This window comes from Amphibalanus amphitrite, unplaced genomic scaffold (genome assembly GCF_019059575.1).
Source record: "Amphibalanus amphitrite isolate SeventyFive unplaced genomic scaffold, NRLGWU_Aamphi_draft 000177F_arrow, whole genome shotgun sequence".
NCBI lineage: Eukaryota > Metazoa > Arthropoda > Thecostraca > Balanomorpha > Balanidae > Amphibalanus > Amphibalanus amphitrite.
In genome coordinates, this window is record NW_024881672.1 from 375,675 (window position 1) to 394,476 (window position 18,802).

The following is an 18,802-nucleotide window of genomic DNA, read 5'->3' on the forward strand; positions in this document are numbered from 1 at the left end:
TCTCCCCTTGTCAAACCCCAATCTCCGTCATCCCATCACTCACGCCGTCCTCTCGCCCCCTCTTCCCTCACCCGTAGTGCTGATGAGCTGCGCGGCGACCCTCAGCAGCGCCGGACTGTGCGCAGCGTCATCCTTTCTTGTCCACGTGGCCTTCAGCTGAGTCGCCAGCTGACCGTCGGTACCCGCTGCCTGCAGCCCGCGGACCTCACCCGAGTACAGACAGCGCAGGGCCACGGCCGTCACCAGCTCAGAGCTGTTACTCTTCACACACTCGGGCAGCTTGGAGAGCGTCACCGCCTGCCGGTGGAGCGTGGGTGGATCATTATAAAGGGTCGGGGACCGACATAGAGGAAGCGAGGTGGACAAGGTAGCAGTCTGCTGAATAATCTGGCTATTAGTCACAGACAAGTAAGGGCAGGGAACTTCTTTACCTGGACATCGTCAATGTCACTGACAAACAAGACAATTCTTATATAAAGCACTAGTTAGTAACAATTTTCGTGAAGAGTTCGCATTACTACACAAGAAAACACACACCATATTCATTTCACATATTGTATCCCAACGGCCCCTCTCTTCCCCTCCTTCCCATCCACTGACCGCCAGCGGAGCCGCCTGCGGGCTGGGGCCGGCGAAATGTAGCCCAGCCTCGAGCGCCAGCGCCAGGCCCGTGTGGTGCGCGGGCGCCGGCCGCGTCAGGTACTCGGCCAGATGGGAACGCGTCGTGGCCGGCGCCCACTTCATCGCCTCCTCAATGATGCCCTCGCAGCGCGCCGAGAAATCCTTCACGGTTGTCTGGGGGTGAGAAGGCCGGAACTCGGAGTGAGGGTGTCTGGAAATGCGGCAAGGTAATTCAGACGGAAGGAGCTGAGGTAGAATGAATGTGAATAGAACACATTTAGTGCATTTTCACTCGACTGGTTAATGTTATTGCAAGAGCCTAAAAAACACAGCTTACGATCGCCAGCCTAGCCATTGATGAAGCGAGTTTCAGGAACAACTTTACCTCCCACTGTACCTCAGTACCACCCACTGCGTACCTCTCGCGCCTCGGTGGTGTCCTGCAGTACCAGGCAGTACGGCGTACCGGGCACCCGCAGATCGGGGTACACTTCGTTGGGGTTCTGCTGCAGCGACTCACTGAGCAGCTGCAGGATGTCCAGCATCGTGGTGAGCACGGTGGCGTTCCACAGGATGTGCGGGAACCTGCCGAACACAGACGTGTAAGAGAGGGGTCAGGTAGGTGAACAGGAGAGTACAGTAGCTTTGTAAAGAAATCCTTGAATGACTTATGAAAAATCAGCTTGAGGAACTTTAAACATGTTGAGCTGAGTATGTTGAATACATGACTTGTCTGAATGAGTCGTGACTCGTGAACAATATAAATTAGACTGCTTCGTTGTCGAACTTCCATACAAATGTACAGCGCGACATAATCAAATGACAAGAGGACACTCCGAAACTAATGCAACTCTGCCTTGTCTTTTTGTGGGTGTAACCCTCGCACACACATAGACACAAGCGTCCTCACCTATCGACCATCTGCGAGAGGAACTTATCGGCCACACGCCGGATCTGCTTGTGCGGGCTGTTGAAGTGCACCAGCAGGAACTGGGCGTGACCCTCGAGCTCGCGCTCTCGCGCAGTGTTCTTCGGCTTGTGCGCCATCACGTCCAGGAAGCTGGCGAACACGCGCTCACCGACACTGCAGGGATGGGGCAGAGAGGGATGGGTTTGGGGCGGTCAGAAGAGGCGGGTGGAGGGCAAAGTTGGGGAGGCGGAGAGGAGACTCTTCAGAATGCGATTGTCTTGAAACTTGGGTCCTACAGTCCTATTGGAGATTTCCAAGAGGACATACGAAAAAAAAAACAGGATTTAAGACGATATATGTAATTAACACAAGATAAGAAAATTTGCTGAGTGCTTCAGCCTACAACTTATTAAACTATGCACAAAAGTTAGAAATGAAAACAAACGCCCAGCACAGTTTCAAAAGACAACTAACCGCTAGCGTCGCCAGCTAATCCGCAGTTCGTGCCCACCTGTTCATGCAGGCCCACATGTTATACTTGTCCCGCTGAATGGCCGGGTCGTTCAGGTACTCAAACATGGCGTGGAAACTGGTCTCCTCCTGGTTCTGCACTCTGTGAAACACGGCACAGCACCGAGAGTCAAACACAACCCTGAGTCAACCCTGAGAACACAAAACACAACACCGAAAGTAAGACACAACCAGGACTTATCGAGACAGGAAACGAAATCATAGGAACTGCACACAGAAATTCCAAAGCAAATACCAAATGACAATGGTAAAGGCAGATGTCCGTGATCAAACGTAAAATCATAGCATTCACATTTCACACCCAACAATCACTATCGCGGGCGGCAGTTCCTCAGTAGCCGAAAGTTACCCTCATCGCAACTACGTCTCTCAGGTTGCTGTCCTCACCGCAGCATCTCGAGTTTGTAGACGGACAGCAGGTAGGTGCACTGGGCGAACGACAGCTGCCTGATGATGGCCGACACGTCCTGCGGCTGCTCCAGGTAGTTGAGGATCTGAGTCTTCAGCTCCTGAAGCTCCGTCTGCATAAATAAAAAAGGGATATTGGTGGCGATGACGAATGAAACAGTACGATAGGCTACAGGACGTTAACATTAACAGTGACGAAGAAGGGGAGGGGTGTTAGCAGAGTTGGTATCCGGAACTGCAGAGTTGAAACGATACATTCGAAACGAAAAGCGTTTGGGGGACGCAGGGGCCAATTAAAACCTATTTGCCTGTAACGAGAAACAAAAACTGATAACGCAACGAGCAAGCGTGATTTCTCCATTCACCAGAATTGCAAGTAACACCGGCCCATGCAACCATAACCTTTCTGAATGCGAATTTCATTTTCATCGAACATATCCGTTTTCCGTCAAGCCCAAACAACAAGCTCATTTATGAACAACCACACCCCCTCTTCACCACGCACCACCGCCACGACTCTCACCAATGACACGGCGTCGTTCCGCAGCGCTGAGGTGTGCTGCAGCTCGCGCATCTCGGAGGCCAGCGAGGTCTGTGAGCTGATGAGCAGCGGCGACTTGATGGCGATCTCCTTCACACCCTCGTACCACTCGACCGGCCAGATGTCTGAGGCGGGGGCAGGGATCAGAATGGGTCACATCACATGGCACGTCAGGCTGCAGGCGAGACAGGACACTGGTCGGGCTAATCCACAGACCAGATGTCTGCCTTGGGCACGCACGTCAACGGTCATAAGTCTAGGTTACGTCCATGAAGAGAGTGAATGCTGGTCGTACCACTTCACCGGTCAGATATCTGTCGGGGACAGGGACAACGTCCGGTCATGGGACATATCCCTTCACAGACAGTGGACGCTAATGCACCACCGCACTGCGCAACCAAAAGTCAAAGGGGGGAGTTATACAGCGTCATAGCCAGAAGAATACGTGAGGAGCGTTACTTGAACAATGTCACCGACCAGGCCCCATGGGCGATTCGGAACTCAGAGGTTATAAAAGGTCATAACGGGGTCAACAGTTAAGGTAGAGACTCATATTGATAAACACTTTGCCCGTTGGCTTCAGCATCCTCCCCATATTTTCTTTTTTCAAGGGATGCGGTGTACCAGATTTGAGAATTCCCAGTGAGTGATGTAACAGCCTTTGTGACGTCATCTGATATTGGTCCCCATGGGACCAGAGGTCACAGTGGCAGTGACGCACACCACCCGGAGACGCGGTCCTGTTACCCACCTGGTGCGGTCCCGCGATGGTCGCACGCTCATCGCCCACACGTGTGCCCCCCACCCTCCTCGCGCACATATAGCTGGTAAGGAGGGACGGGTCACGGGACAGGACGTACAGAGAAAGGAAAGATGGGGCAAGTAAAAACTTTTCCCAGTAGCCTTTGGTCCTAACAAAGATGTCACACAAGACGTCAAACATTTCCCACTCGTATCTTTACACACCACACACTTATAACATCACATCAGCATTTATCAAGTCTCCTTAGTCAGAGTGCTCTGGTGCGTTAAGTCCAAGGTGGATGACGTTATTTTTTTTTTTTTTAATTTAGTCCGAACCTTTTGATGGGAAGGATTCACAAGGACAGAGCCACCGCTAAGCAAAGCTTGTTGCGGTGACCCTGCCCTCTACCCTCCGATCGCGCAATTCCAGTTCTATGGCAGAATTTAGAGTCCAAAGTTTAACGTGCGCACATAGCCGCGCACGGCCGGTCCCCTCACTGACTTCACCTGGCTACGGCCTGCCACCAACCGCAACCATACCTGTCAGGAGGCCCATAAATGTCAAGCGCCCGTCGCGCTTCGAACCCGGACTGTTGTAACCGGGAACGCGTGCTTTCACCACGCGGAGTCCAACGCTCTATCAACTGAGCTACGGGACCGGCTATTGATCCAGCGCCGAGCCCCACCCATCCACCTACGCGAGTCCTGGACGGTGAAGCCCATGACGACCGAGTAGAGCCAGAAGTCCCTGAAGAGCTTGTGAAGGCGCGGCCGGGGGTTCCGGATCGGCGGCAGTCGGCGCACCAGGGTGGCCAGCACGGGAATCAACACTCCCAGGTTACCGGCCGAGCTGGACGCCTGTGGAGGTAAGGCGGGATTACAGGGGTCATTAGAGGTCAGCACAGGTCACCATGGTGAGGCCACCGTAGGTTACCTGAGATTAATTGGGGATCCGCTGTCTTAAAACTGGGTAGAGTACAGCGACGACCTCGGCGCTGCGTTAAATCCACGCCGGCCACCACTCCATCACCCGCCAGTTTCGTACCGGCGAGCACCGAACTGAAAGGGTCAGATTTGAAAGCTGTAGAGAGAACCTTCTCTCAAGCAGGGCTGTGATGAGACGACGAGGAATTAAACGACGTCTGTGTACTTTGCAGGGCTTAACTTAACAGTTTGTGTGCTTTACAATGCTCTATGACCAAGAGCCTTACTTCGTTTTTCTGGTACCTTCGCCCTTGAAACATCGTACGGTGTATCTCCTGGCTAGCTTAAGTAGAACGAAGATCAAGCAACATTTAGTTAACGGGTGAAACGCTAGCAAGGCATCGCTCATTGCTATAAGTTTAATGATCTATCAGCTGAATAACAAATTGAATTATCTTCAGTATTGATATATAACAGCACTTCAGATATGTATGAAGATAAGGATCGGAATAAAACAATCAAATTGTATAAACGAATGTAAAATAGCAATGCCTTTAAGCATATCATAATAAGCGTACATACATATTGACTTTAGTAACGGGGTGGTTGGGATGTGTTAGTTATCGTGCAGCTATATGCATCGTGATGCGTGCGCGTCAACTCTACATAAATACGAAGCCAGCGCAGTCTAAGCTGGTTGGTGCCGTCGCAGATGGTAACTACAAAACACTACTGTGGCCAACAAAGCGAACTACTACAAAAGAGATAGTTAAAGTCTCTGTTACTATCCCAAACTGGTTGAAAACTATCCCGGATTATTCTTCTCAGATTTTAGGTCTAGAGATCTGACTTGATAAACGATGTTATTTATCACGCTTATCGAAATAAATAACTATGTAAAAAGACTTATAAAAATATTGTAAAAACGGCCTTTAAAAAACGGCAAATGCTTTACCATCTGAGGAATATGCAAAGTTCATAGAAAAGGAACGTCTTTATTACAAGCAAAGAAAAAAATCAAGAAGGAAAAAGTGCTAGAACGCATAGTGCCATTCTATGGTGGACATCGTAAAATATCAATATTTCCCCGCTTTTTAACTCATTTACCTACTCAAGTAAGGAAGGCTGTTGTGACTCATATTTCAAACCAGTCTCGGCGCATGGTTATTCAACTGCTAAAAAAGTTAGTCGGTCATCGAGCAGCACTAGCTACTGTTGGGCCGAATCTGGCACAGAAGTAATTGCAGACAGTCCCATCCTCTTGCATCTTGTCATAGCCACCATGCTCTAGCATCCTGCCGGGTCACCAGGGGCAGAACCAACTACAGTGGCGCACAGGCCCTGCCCTCTCAGTCGCGTTCGAGCACCGTGGTGAGACGGGGAGACCCGGGTGGAACTCATAGCAGAGATAAAGAGTAATGGGAGGAGCTGGATGTATCACAATTCACAGGCGATGTCAGTGGTTAGTAGTCAATAGTTATAGTGGGTTAGGGTAGAGTTGATGAGTGCGTCATTGTGTGGTGGCGTTTTGCAATAGGCCTAAAACAACTGTCAAAGTAGGTGATCAGTCTGTCTATGTGGTAAGAAGTCGAACATTTTCCTGTTTGCCAAGGATCAGTCAGTCAATGCTCAAAGGACAAAGAGCAATAGTCATCAGAAAAGGGTCCTGAATCGAATAATCAGCGGCGTCGGTGATCAATGGCCACAGTCAGCGGTCAGCAATTCGCACCAGTGGTTGTAAGTCACCAGTCTGAGGCTGAGCCAGACTGAACCGGTCATGAACTGAGTGGTCAGCAGTGGTCACTGGTCAGCCAGCATAAAATCTGAAGAGTCCATGGATCCCAGGTGTATCTACAGAGCGGAAACGCGTCAGTGTCAGCGTCCGCTGGTGATTGAAATATTTACAGAGCGGAGAAGTGGAAGTGTCAGAGTGTCGACGTCAATGCCAGTGTTCAGGAGTAACTACAGAGGGGAGCGGTGGTGACGGTGTCAGTGCCAGTGTTCAGGAGTAACTACAGAGGGGAGCGGTGGTGACGGTGTCAGTGTCAGTGTTCAGGAGTAACTACAGAGGGAAGCGGTGGTGACGGTGTCAGTGTCAGTGTTCAGGAGTAACTACAGAGGGAAGAGGTGGTGACGGTGTCAGTGTCAGTGTTCAGGAGTAACTACAGAGGGAAGCGGTGGTGACGGTGTCAGTGTCAGTGTTCCGAAGTATCTACTCAGTGCTTCGCGATAGTCATTATTCACACCAGTGTCGATGTTAGTGTCAATAGTAACTACTACGGGCCGGTAGTGATACTCGCGGGGCGGACACTGGCCGTCAGAGCAGGTCGCCCCCACTCACACCTCACACACACACTAAGGACAGCGACAGGTTAGAGAACCGAGTAGGACGGACCGCGCGCGGCCGGCGGACGACTCACTTTGATGTTTCTGGTGACCGACGGAGCCTGTAACGGTAACGGCAGCACCATGACTGCCCTGATCGGCCGGAAACGACGGCAGACCGCGCACATACAGACAGCGACGGCCCAAAAGGCAGCTAAACACAACTGTCACGGCCTGAGTCTACTTCGAATTCCTGCTGCAGATATACGTGGCGATTGAAAGCCAAAGAAAAAAGCTAATTTTATAGTACAAGTAGCTACATATTCTGAGGCAGTCTAGCTAGGTCAGCCAAACTGACCAACTGCTATGTAACAGAGGACGGTATGTATTCAAATACTGCAGTAGATGCGTTATAACAATAAGTACAAGCAATGCATAAACTACCATAGAAGAAGATTAAAGGGTTAACTGTGTCCTAAAACTTTCGGTTTATCAACTGGCTAAACCAACTGCAGTGGTAGTAACTGGGCATTTAGGTGCCATATGGAGCCACCACTGTCCAAAAAGAGCTGCCGCAATGAAAGAAAAAAAAATACAGCGAACGATACCCGTGCCAGAAGCATACAGCCTCCCATAACCACTAAAACACATGTCTAGTCTGCATTAACAATGCACCTTCTCCCTCCTGCCCCACCTCGGCCCCGGCTGACCCCTACCAACCTTCTGCGATCCCATGGCCTTCTCGGAGGCGCGCTTGGCCTCGAGCCCCAGCTGGACGAAGAGCTCCAGCAGACGCACCAGCAGGTCGTGTAGCTCGGTCTCTCCCTGCAGCTGGGCAGCCATGTTGGCCAAGGCGTTAATCACTGGCTGGGAGACGTGTCTGTCGGTAGAGAAACGAGATCAGAGGTCAGGTTAGATCAGGGCAGGATAGGCCAGATCAGGTCTAGTCAGGTCAGGGGAGAGGCAGAGGCGTTAATCACCGGTCTGCCGGTAGGGTACGAGGGCAGGTCAGGTTAGGTCAGAATCACAGGCAGATGCGTTGGTCAGCTGTTGAGAGCTGTGTCTGTTGACTGGGGAACGGGAACGGGCACAGGCAGACGTCATGACATGGCAAGGCACAGCGGTCAGTTCAAATTACGTAACTCATCTGTGGGCGTCATACGAAGTGAAGCTACCGCTTTTTTCGTCACGCTTACGTCGGACAAAGGTCCAGCACAAATCTATCCATGAATCATGTCATTTTAACGGATCTCCTCCAAAATCTCTGCTCTTCTTTCTTGACGTCATCGCGTGAGAAGTAGAGCTCGGTGTGTGATCAGGCAGCATCTCCATCCACCTTGGACCCGGGTCCTGCGCCTGTCCTCCGCCCGCGCACCGTGCGCCGTCCTATCGCCTCCCGTGGGGCCGCACCACCGGTGTCCTCCCACGGTCCCGGCGCGCATAAAACACCGCCGCTGCGCCGCGCCCTCCTAGTCCCTCCCAGACCCTCGCACACACACGCACCATGCAGGTCGCACAGTTCTCTCTGCTGGTGGCGGCGGCGGCGCTGGCCGCGGCCGGAGCCGACGAGTGCGGCAGCCCGGCCGACACGCTGTGCGTGCGCAGCTGCGCCTACGAGGAGCTGGCCGTGTGGGACCACGGCTTCTCGGGCGACCTGCACATCCACTTTGAGACGGAGGTGGACACGTGGAACGTGGACGTGGCGTTCGACCACGAGCTGCAGACGTTCAACCAGTGGGCGTACCCGGCCAGCACCAGCGACCACCGCGTCTTCAGCCTGAGCAACAACCCGTGGGACGGCCACCACAACGCCAACACCACGCTCACCATCAGCTTCAACGCCCACTACGCCGACAACATGGCCACGCCCATGGTGTACAGCGTCAAACTGGACGGCCAGGAGAAGTGTGTCGTGCCCTGAGCGAGCTGGTCAAATGGCAAACTTGGAAACAAACTACTGGAGGATGATAGGCTGAAATTTACTGGAGGAACGCATCTGATACATACTGTCAGTGTCAATAACCAGCCTGCCTGGACTCTGAACCATCGAGAAGCCGACCTAAAGCGTCGGTAACGTTCAGTAGACAGTGACACGATTCAAGGTTATAGTAACGGTAACCGCAGCAAGCCTTGATGCCGACCCGAAAGAGCCTGGCAACATCAGATTATTCTAGCGTTACCGATGTCATGAGAGTTATGATGTATTGGTATCATGTACAAGTTGTGTTGATGTTGGATTGCGATCGTATTTATGAATAAAATATCCACAACCTCGTATCGAATGTTCCTTTGGTTATAAAAAAAAAAATATCAGAAAACAACACGAACCTAAATGTCGGATTGACACAGCATAAAGTCATTCATGTCTGTACGACGCCTAGGGAAAGCACGTTCAATGATACTGATGCTTTATTTCAGCATTATATCAAGCACAAGCCATCGTTAAAAATTGCAAGTGAGATACATAAAGCTGCAACGCACCAAACTTGACAAGTTTTTATTTATTTTGTTGAATTATTTCATGGGCAGTGCGAAATACAAAAAGTTTGATACTCATAAATATCCAAATCACAGTGTCAAACGGAAAGCTGAAAGGAAAAAATCATAAGCATGATACTTTATCACCACACAAATATATTCCATATGACTTTAAGCGCCTTATCAATAATTTTTAGTTTGCCCAGCCTCGCCCCTGACCGAAAAAGAACGTCCTTTGAACCGGACGTGGCTCTGAGGCCCGAATTTCTCATAGTCACGCAAATTCTCGGGCCAGGCCTTCGTACCAAATGCAGCCACATGTTGAGTTCTCAAGCTACAGGCCATGTGAACTCCGCAGAATACCACAGATTGTTAGAAGGTCGCGTCATTCTCAAAGAAATGACGGAGGACCATCAGATAACTATCGGAGAGCAGATTCTACTGGTCTGCCGTTTATTCAAATCTAGCGATCAAATTTCTCTCAAGGAACATTTTAGGGGTGGGGAAATAACGGCAATCTTTCAACAAACCATTCCAGAGTTTCTTACCATCGACAATTTTTGTTTTTGTTCGGCTGAAAGGAGGAGTCGATTTATGGATCAGCTTTTCTCTGTATTCAAGGGTTAGAGAAGAGTTCACGACGCCCACAAAGGCAAGATGTATTGACACTCAAATCAAGGTAGAAGTCAAATCAATGCAAATCACATCAAATGCAAATTAAATCACAGAACACAAAAAGGAAATGACTACCAGACTTTGCCACGGCACAAAGTAGGTATGTCATTTACTCACCAAGTCACAACAGCTAGCTAATCAGAATTAATGTGGCTATACAGGATGTCAAAATAAATGTGAATGAATGTGAGAATTAAATATGGCTGAGTGCAAGGGGTCTCCATATGGGCAGACCCTCCAGTCCAAATCCAATTTTATCACCCTCTCCCCCCCCCCCCGTCAGAGCCACATCCGGCCATCCGGCACGAGTCCCATCACGTGACGCACTCCCTCTTCCCGAGCATATCACAGCAGAGGCCGCCCTGTCATCCCATATCAAGTCATCCCCGGCAGCTGACGACTCCCACGCCACCGCTGGCGTGGAGACGGAAGCACCCACGTCACCTTCGAACTACACACTACCGTTCCGACATCTCCGCCGAGCGCCCTCCCCTCTGGGGCCTCAGTCGAGGGTACATAAACGTCCACTATCGGCGGGCCGGGCAGACACTGCCGACGCCTCAGTGCCGTGGATTCTCCTGCCGACTGCCGACCGCCGTTTAGACACACCATGCTGCGACTGAGTGTCTCCTGCCTGCTGCTGCTGGTGGCTGTGACCGCCTCCGGTGCTCTTTCTCGGGCTCGCCTGGGTGCCCTCTCCGGCGATCGTCCCGCCGCTCTATCCGCATGCAAGGCCATGGACGTGGTGCAGACTTGGGAGCTCGGCTACAGCATGAACGTCAATCTGACGTTCCCAGTGGACACCCAGACGTGGAACGCCACGCTGGAGTTTGACGTGGAGCTGGCGAACCTGGAGATGTGGTCCGACCAGCTGGAGACGACTGACAACCGTGTCTACACGGTGCACAACACGATGTGGGACGGCGGGCACCGGGCCGGCGACGTCGTCACCCTGTTCTTCGTGGTCGACTTCCGCAGTCGGTACGACCCGGCCCAGCTCACCAGCGTCAAACTGCTCGGTAATGAGCTGTGCTAGTTAGATAGATATGAGACTGGAGGAGTTTTCTTTTTGTGAGAAATGAAGACGCGGGTAGCCGTGAGCCGACAGAACCGTAGGCAGCGAAGGTGATCCCGAAACCGTAAAGAGCGAAGGGGAACTGTCGTAGTCTGATGAAATCACAGCAAGTCACTGGAGCAGCTGTTGAGATTAGTGGAGACCCGAAGACCAAGAGCAGTGAATGTATACTAAGAAAGGCGTTGAAATGTCCAGTCCACTAGAGCGAAATACCCGTCTAGGACAATTGAAGTGCATTACAAGATGCTTGTGAATTGAGCTGCCAATGTGAGATATTGCTGCCATGGACATGGTTGCCCGCTGCAGCTATCACGAGAGACTTTAGTGTGTTTTAATGTGTAAATACATGTCATGCTTTTCTATAATGCAACTGAATAACTTCTTTGATATAAGTTGACAAACAGAAAACCGGGGCACTTGCTCACATTTCCAGAGTTCGTCGGCATCAGACGGTGTAAAGCTTGGAACAAACAATGAAAAGTCTCCATTCAGTATCAATAATTCTTCGAGTAAAACATGCATCCACAAAACCTTCAACCTCAACTTCAACTTCAACAACAAATACTTCAACCGTCAGCCTCAGCCCTGCTCAGCTGCTCTCGGGTGACACCTATAACAACACCTATCTGTATAACACCCTAGCTAATCTGACCCGATCAATTCGCAAAACGGATTTAATCTCATTTCTCATCATCTAATCCCAGTCTACGCGAAGGACAGATTCTGTAAAAAAAACAATGTTTTTTTTTAAGAGCCAGATCAATAGGCTTCCAGATTCTACCACTCAAACTACTGCAAAGTACTAAGTCACGCTATAAAATGTTTCCAGCCACAGCTGCTACTGCATAGCTCGATTTGAAACCTCCGTGCACGTGTCCAAATGCAGCGAATCTGTACCGTCAGCACCTGTTGGACTCCCATCCAGCCGACGCGTCGGTCAAGGACGGCGGGTGTTCGTGCTTTGTCATATCGAGGACAGGGAGGCATGCCGGGACCAAGGATATAGCTACCTGACACAGACGTATCTGACACCAACACTGATACGTCTGATATTGACACACATGACACCGATGTCTGATACGGGAGCCGATACGGCAAATGCTATCGACGATGGACCTGTGTTATCAGTTCATTTATTGATTCATAGAGTTGAGAGTCGATATCGGCATTTCCTGCTGTGGGCCTGCATATCTGACACATTGGCAGATAACTATGCTTTCTGACGACCCTCGACTGCGTAACCCGCTAGGCTCTCACCAGGATTTGTATTGTCATTTGTCATTACGCCAGCTGCTGACCTGTTGGGTACGTTTCCACTACATCTGCAGCAGATGACTTCAGGCAGCCGTCTCTCTCACCTGTAGTCCTTGCCGTGGTCCTCACTGGCAGCCTGGTCCGAGTAGACGGTGTTGCTCGACTCCACAGTGATCTGGGTGAACACCTTCATCACCTCCTCGTAGACTCGCGGCTGGAAAAAAGAGACGCCGATCAGAGCCTCAGAGCCTACACACTACACAGTCGGGGACAACGAGATCCATTAGTCGACACGATAGCACCGGACTACAGAGGAAACTTTGATCGAACGCGGAGCTCTTTATAAGCTGAGTGACTTTTACGAAAGAACAGAAAAAAATGTAAAGGAAACAGCAAATCTCAACAAAACATAGACCATGGGACCTCTTATACAGTCTGACAACATCAATCCCCTCACAACCACCTCGTACGACCCTACCGTTCCACCTCCCCAACAACTCCTCTCCCACCTAAACCCCTCACCTCACTACGCGCCAGCACCATGCACCCCATCTGGTCCACGATCAGCACGTCCACCTCGCTCGGACGACGGCAGAAGATCTGCACGAAGAACTGCAGGATCGAGTACGACGTGTCCGGCGTGTCCTTCAGAGCCACGGCCACGTGTCCCAGCGCCATGATCATGTTGTACGTGATCAGGTTGTAGTCGATCGTACGCGCACTGGCGGCGGAACAGAATCATCGACGCGGTTATTATCGCGGCCATTTATGAATAATAGATGGTTAGGTAAAAATTTACAGCCACAACTCCTCAAGATGACAGTTATGTGAGGAATTCTTCCAAAACAATGATGCATCAAGGCAAAACACAAAGACAATCCAAGTAGCTCACTGATTTCGGCAACGTCCAGGCAAGCCTCGTTTACAATGTCACGCTGACTTCGCAGAAAGATGACATTCTAAAACAATGTAAATTTCAGAATATCATTTTCCTATCTCCAGTTATGAGCTGAAAATTACCCCCCCCCCCCCTCCCACACACACACACAAACACCGAGTCCGGCCTCACTTGGCGCGGTGAGTGGCCGTAAAGAGCCGGTTGGAGACGGACGCCACGAACGCCTTGATGGTCACATCGTCGTACGAGTGGCCGGCCTTGAGCGCCACGCAGAGGTTCTCAATGGCCGCGTCTCGCAGCTGGTCCAGGGCCGAGTCAGTGACACGGCTGGTGCGTCCGGGCGCTACCCCGCTCGTGTCCGTCACTGGAAAGAAACTAAGGGGTCAGTTGGAGAAAGGACGAAAGGGTTCAGCGTCGGCGCGAGGGACGGGAGAGTCAATCAGCGAAACAAGTCTCCCACATAGTCGTTAAATCGTAAATCGCAGGAACAACATAGTCGTTAAATTAAAAATGTTTAATCGGGAAAGAAGCGTCTCGGTCTAACTGACAACGCCTGCACGTACAAAAGTTGCGTGGCGTTCCTCAAACGCACCTGTCAGTGTGATATTTTACCCGGCGGGCGCGGTCAGGTCGCTCTGAAGCTGCCGCGACTGTGCCTTTCCTTACCTGTCAGAGTGATATTCTGTCCAGCGGGCGTGGTGAGATCGCTCTGCTGCCGCTGCAGTCGCGCCAGGATCGGCGAGGGCAGCACGAGGAAGTCTCGCAGACAGCGGATACAGCTGGAGGCGATCGACGGAAATCGCTGCGCCAGCTCGCCGAGACCCTGGAGGAGGCGGGGCGGAGGAGGTCAGGCGGAGATCTTTTCAGCAGAGAGTAGATGACATTTCAGACAGTGCCATACGCAATCAGAACGAATAAAATTAACACAATAATATTATAGGTCGTCAAATGCTCTCAAATTTAAATTAGCTCAAGTTTCAACTTAAACTTGCATCAGTCAACTGAAAACTAAAGCCAGTCTGAGAAGGCAAACACGATGAACAAATTATCAAGGACACCTCTCAAAGACAAATATATTGGCTACTGAAAGCACATACAAATGACTAATTTAGCCATGGCTCATGGATCCCACCTGTAGACAGACGAGCAGCAGCGGCATGTGAGCCAACACCATCCGGTGGCCGTGACCGGAGGTCAGCTTCTCGGTCAGACGGTTACATAGACTGTCGGCACCTGGAACATTAATCAGTCAGAGCCGATCATTTAGAGTTACTGAAATTGAGAGGAAATGGAATATCGTGACACATCTTTAACGTTAACACACTACAGAGAATCACAACGCCGGCGTCAAGCACATATTCTGACTGAAGCAGGACTGAAGTTACTCGTTAGACCGTCAAACGCTTGGATCACTGATTCGGGCCATTGCCAGAGTATATCCAAGCACATCAAAGCTAAACGGCCTGTCACGCACAAAGCCACCAGAGCCAAGGGGCCCACGTTTCCCACTCATCTCCGTCACACAATATCTGGTGAACCACACCCTGAAACTCTCTCAGCTACTCACCAGCCTCATCCTGGACGGCCCAGACGAGTAGCTCCACGCAGGCGGCGTTGGCGCGCACATTCAGCTTGTACTTGTTGACGACCTGGTAGGCGTGCCGTCGGTCGGCGCTCTCTTCGGCGTCGTGCTGGCGGCCCTGCAGCTCTGTCTGACCCGACAGGAACAGACCCTTGATGAACTCCTGTACGTCCCGAGTGAACGGTGCCGGCAGGTCTGTGGGTGGGGGATGTGGCGACGTGAGACCGGCGATCGGCAGCACAGGTAGATTAACCACAACATATAGTATTTCGTCGTCATCGCATTATATATATATATATATATATATAGGTATGGTCAGAAAACGCAATGGCCTTTCAAGAAGCAATCAGCATTGCTAGCCAGTTGTTTCTTACACTACCTGTCTCGAATAATACTAATTATTATGTAGCTTCCCAACTGTTCCATCCCTTGTTTTCTGTGTGTAGGTAGCCAATGATGATGTTTCAGAAGAGCTCTCACAATGAACCAGTGTCCCAAAATTGAGTTTTGTCTTGGGTGTCAGAGGGGAAAATTACCCACCAAAAAGAGGGGAGAGAGGAAAAACTGCTGATTCGATTAGATCCAAAAAGAGTGAAAGACGACAAAAAGCATGCATTTTATTCTAAGGTGTAGGATGCTTGATGCTAAACCGGGCATCCACACAACTGCTCTTTCTATAGGTTAAAAAAAAATCTAGGTTTTCTTGGTTGGGAGTGGAAAATTGTTCTTAAAAATTGGTGGTGAGAGTGGAAAATGAATTTCATTTGAATGTTGTTTCCCACCCAAATCGACAACTTTTGGGACATAGCAATGAACTCCATTTCGGTTCCCAATCTCTCAATTGCGCTCACCGGTCTGATGCTGCAGCAGCTCCCTGAGCAGGGCGGCGATCGTCAGGTTCAGGATCTCGTTGAACGTCTGGTAGGGGAAGATGACCTGCAGCTCGGCAGCGAACACGTCCGTCGCCTGGTTGTCCAGGTAGTTCAGCACGTCCTTGAGCAGCAGGTACTTGGCCAGGCTCAACAGCTCCTGGGGAAGAACGACAGATGCAGACGGGCGGTTCACGTCAGGTTCATTTTGTGATGGCATGAAACTAGCTGACGTTCTAACTATGTGGTCGCTGGACTCACAGGGAACATAATGACCCAATCTCTTTCATTGTGATTTACCTCCAGCTGTTTCACGGAGAAGACGAGCGGGTTTTTGCACTCGCGCTGACCAGCCACGGCTGGTAGGCTGGGCTGGAAGCTGGAGCCGAACTTGCAGAAGAACTGGAACTGCGGGTCCAGCGGTACCGACGGCTGGGTGGACAGCACAGGCGTCCGCCACCTGACAAAACGCACAGTAGAGCCAGTCAGTCGGTCGGTCTTCGGACGGACACAATGAATGAATGTAAATGAATGAAATGAATGAATGAAAATGGATGGATGAATGAATGAAAATGGATGGATGAATGAATGAATGAATGAATGAATGAATCGAAAAATGAATGTAACTTTGCAAGTTCCCCGGTTCAGAATAAATAACGAGCAGACCTAGAAAAGAACAAACTGGTTATTATATAATACATTGCCTGAATTATTATAAGGCACGACGTGCAAAAACAATACAAAACAAATTCAGTCGCACCAAACTACATGGAGGCATATTTTATTCTCCAGCATAGCCTTCACCAACAGCCACTAGCTGGCTGTGAGATAGCGAAGCACCTCACCTGACGTCCTGTCTGGAGTTGCGTGACGCATCCACCACACTCAGGTCTGTGCCGGACGGGAAGTTACTGCTCATCGAGCGAGGAATGATGGACCGAAAGTGGCTGAAGGAGCGTTTTGCCGGCCGACTGTCGACAGGCGGCGGCGCCGGGGCCACCGGTGGCGGCAGCGGCCGCGGGAAGATGCGCAGGAACAGCGGCGGCTCCTGGACGGAGGAGCGTCCCATGGCGCGCGCCAGACCGATCAGCAGCGGAACGGTGGTGACGCACAGCTGGACTGGAATCGAAAGAAATATCTGACTATCGGTAATCAAACAGGCATGAATACTGGAACAGAGAGCAGGCTCAAAGACAGCAATATTCCTTACACGGTATGCGTTAGTTACAACTTATACGTTTTACGAACTTAATTCCAGTGCAAACATCAATAAAAAGGTTCATTCCTTAGAAACAACTTTTAACTATTTACCCGATTACACTTCAAACTCGCACTCGTCTCTACCCATTCCCACCAACCAACAAACACACACAGCCACCTGCAACTCGTTTCCCACCTTTTGAGGCCATGCTGCCATTGTCGGTGCTCTCCTTGTGTGCCCGGACGGCGGCCACCAGGTCGGCAAAGACGCGCACCTGGGCGCTCAGGATGGCCTGACGTTTGTCGGGCCGGCGCGCCGCCACGTCTGAGAGCATGGTACCCAGGCAGAAGGCGAAACGCTCGCTAGAAGGCACCCCTATGGAAGGGTTGGGGAGGGGTGCGGTGAGCAGTAGCACTTAGCAGACGACACGTTCAGTCAGTCTCGATAAAAGAAATATCGCAAAATTGCGTAGCATTTACACTGAGCAAGGAACATTACGTCACCCTTCACTTAACATTTTCTCATAAAATTAAAACAAGTAGGTATGCTCATGGAGAAGTAGCATTCGTAGTTTTCAATATTTACTGCAACTTGCAAGTTGAACTAGGAGAGTCAGTCAACAACTAGCCTGAGCACTTACGATCAGACAGGTTGACGCGGAAGTCCTCGAAGTGCGCGGCCCTGGGCAGGGCGGCGAGCAGCCGCAGCAGCCGTGGTAAGATCGCATCGAGGTGCTGCAGTCCCGACTCGAGCAGGAACACGGCCAGAGCCCAGACGGCCTCCTGGCCGCGGCGGTTCACCGAGAACGGTCCCTCGGCCGGCACCACCGGCAGCAGGCTGATCAGCGGCTGGACCTGAGGTGTGTGGGGGGGGGGGGGGAGGTCAGGGCCACCACCGGCAGCAGGCTGATCAGTGGTTGGACCTGACGGGGTGGGGGGGAGGTCATAGGTCAGGGCCACCACCGGCAGCAGGCTGATCAGTGGCTGGACCTGAGGTGGGGAGGGGGGGAGGTCAGGGGCACCACCGGCAGCAGGCTGATCAGTGGTTGGACCTGACGGGGTGGGGGGGAGGTCATAGGTCAGGGCCACCACCGGCAGCAGGCTGATCAGTGGCTGGACCTGAGGTGGGGAGGGGGGGAGGTCAGGGCCACCACCGGCAGCAGGCTGATCAGTGGCTGGACCTGGGGTGGGGAGGGGGGGGGAGGTCAGGGGCCACCACCGGCAGCAGGCTGATCAGTGGCTGGACCTGAGGTGGGGAGGGGGGGGGGGGAGGTCAGGGGCCACCACCGGCAGCAGGCTGATCAGTGGCTGGACCTGAGGTGGGGAGGGGGGGGGGGGAGGTCAGGGGCACCACCGGCAGCAGGCTGATCAGTGGTTGGACCTGACGGGGTGGGGTCATAGGTCAGGGGCACCACCGGCAGCAGGCTGATCAGCGGCTGCACCTGAGGTGTAGGGGGGGGAGGTCATAGGTCAGGGCCACCACCGGCAGCAGGCTGATCAGTGGCTGGACCTGGGGGGGGGGGGATTGTAAGAGGTCAGGGGCACCACCAGCAGCAGTCTGGTCAGCGGCTGGACCTGGGGGGAAGGGGGGGGGGGACGGCCGGAGGGCGGTCGAGGATACATCAGTCCTCAGGCAGCAGGCTAATCAGCGGATGCACCTGTGTGGGATAGTGGGCGGAGGCCAGTGGCGTGGCAGCACCTAAGAAAGACGAACTGAATAAGAGGTGGTCCTAGGTGACACCTGGGAGGGGAAAGGGTAGTCTAATA

General features: G+C 51.7%; 1 protein-coding gene across 1 annotated transcript in view; it reads right to left on the bottom strand.

Annotated features, from left to right (window-relative positions):
- LOC122383927 (phosphatidylinositol 4-kinase alpha-like) overlaps window positions 1-18,802 on the bottom strand; it is a 31,596-nt gene that overhangs the window by 11,369 nt on the left and 1,425 nt on the right. The window contains exons 2-21 of the mRNA XM_043370810.1: window positions 17,677-17,890; window positions 17,232-17,411; window positions 16,681-16,954; window positions 16,136-16,295; window positions 15,818-15,995; window positions 14,952-15,161; window positions 14,517-14,617; window positions 14,051-14,207; window positions 13,556-13,748; window positions 13,009-13,207; window positions 12,591-12,700; window positions 7,725-7,884; window positions 4,454-4,613; window positions 2,994-3,136; window positions 2,450-2,583; window positions 2,043-2,144; window positions 1,532-1,705; window positions 1,041-1,206; window positions 601-795; window positions 72-297 (exon numbers count right to left, since the gene is read on the bottom strand). Coding sequence (XP_043226745.1) covers window positions 72-297; window positions 601-795; window positions 1,041-1,206; window positions 1,532-1,705; window positions 2,043-2,144; window positions 2,450-2,583; window positions 2,994-3,136; window positions 4,454-4,613; window positions 7,725-7,884; window positions 12,591-12,700; window positions 13,009-13,207; window positions 13,556-13,748; window positions 14,051-14,207; window positions 14,517-14,617; window positions 14,952-15,161; window positions 15,818-15,995; window positions 16,136-16,295; window positions 16,681-16,954; window positions 17,232-17,411; window positions 17,677-17,890 — 3,436 coding nt within the window. The remainder of the gene's footprint in view (window positions 1-71; window positions 298-600; window positions 796-1,040; window positions 1,207-1,531; window positions 1,706-2,042; window positions 2,145-2,449; window positions 2,584-2,993; window positions 3,137-4,453; window positions 4,614-7,724; window positions 7,885-12,590; window positions 12,701-13,008; window positions 13,208-13,555; window positions 13,749-14,050; window positions 14,208-14,516; window positions 14,618-14,951; window positions 15,162-15,817; window positions 15,996-16,135; window positions 16,296-16,680; window positions 16,955-17,231; window positions 17,412-17,676; window positions 17,891-18,802) is intronic.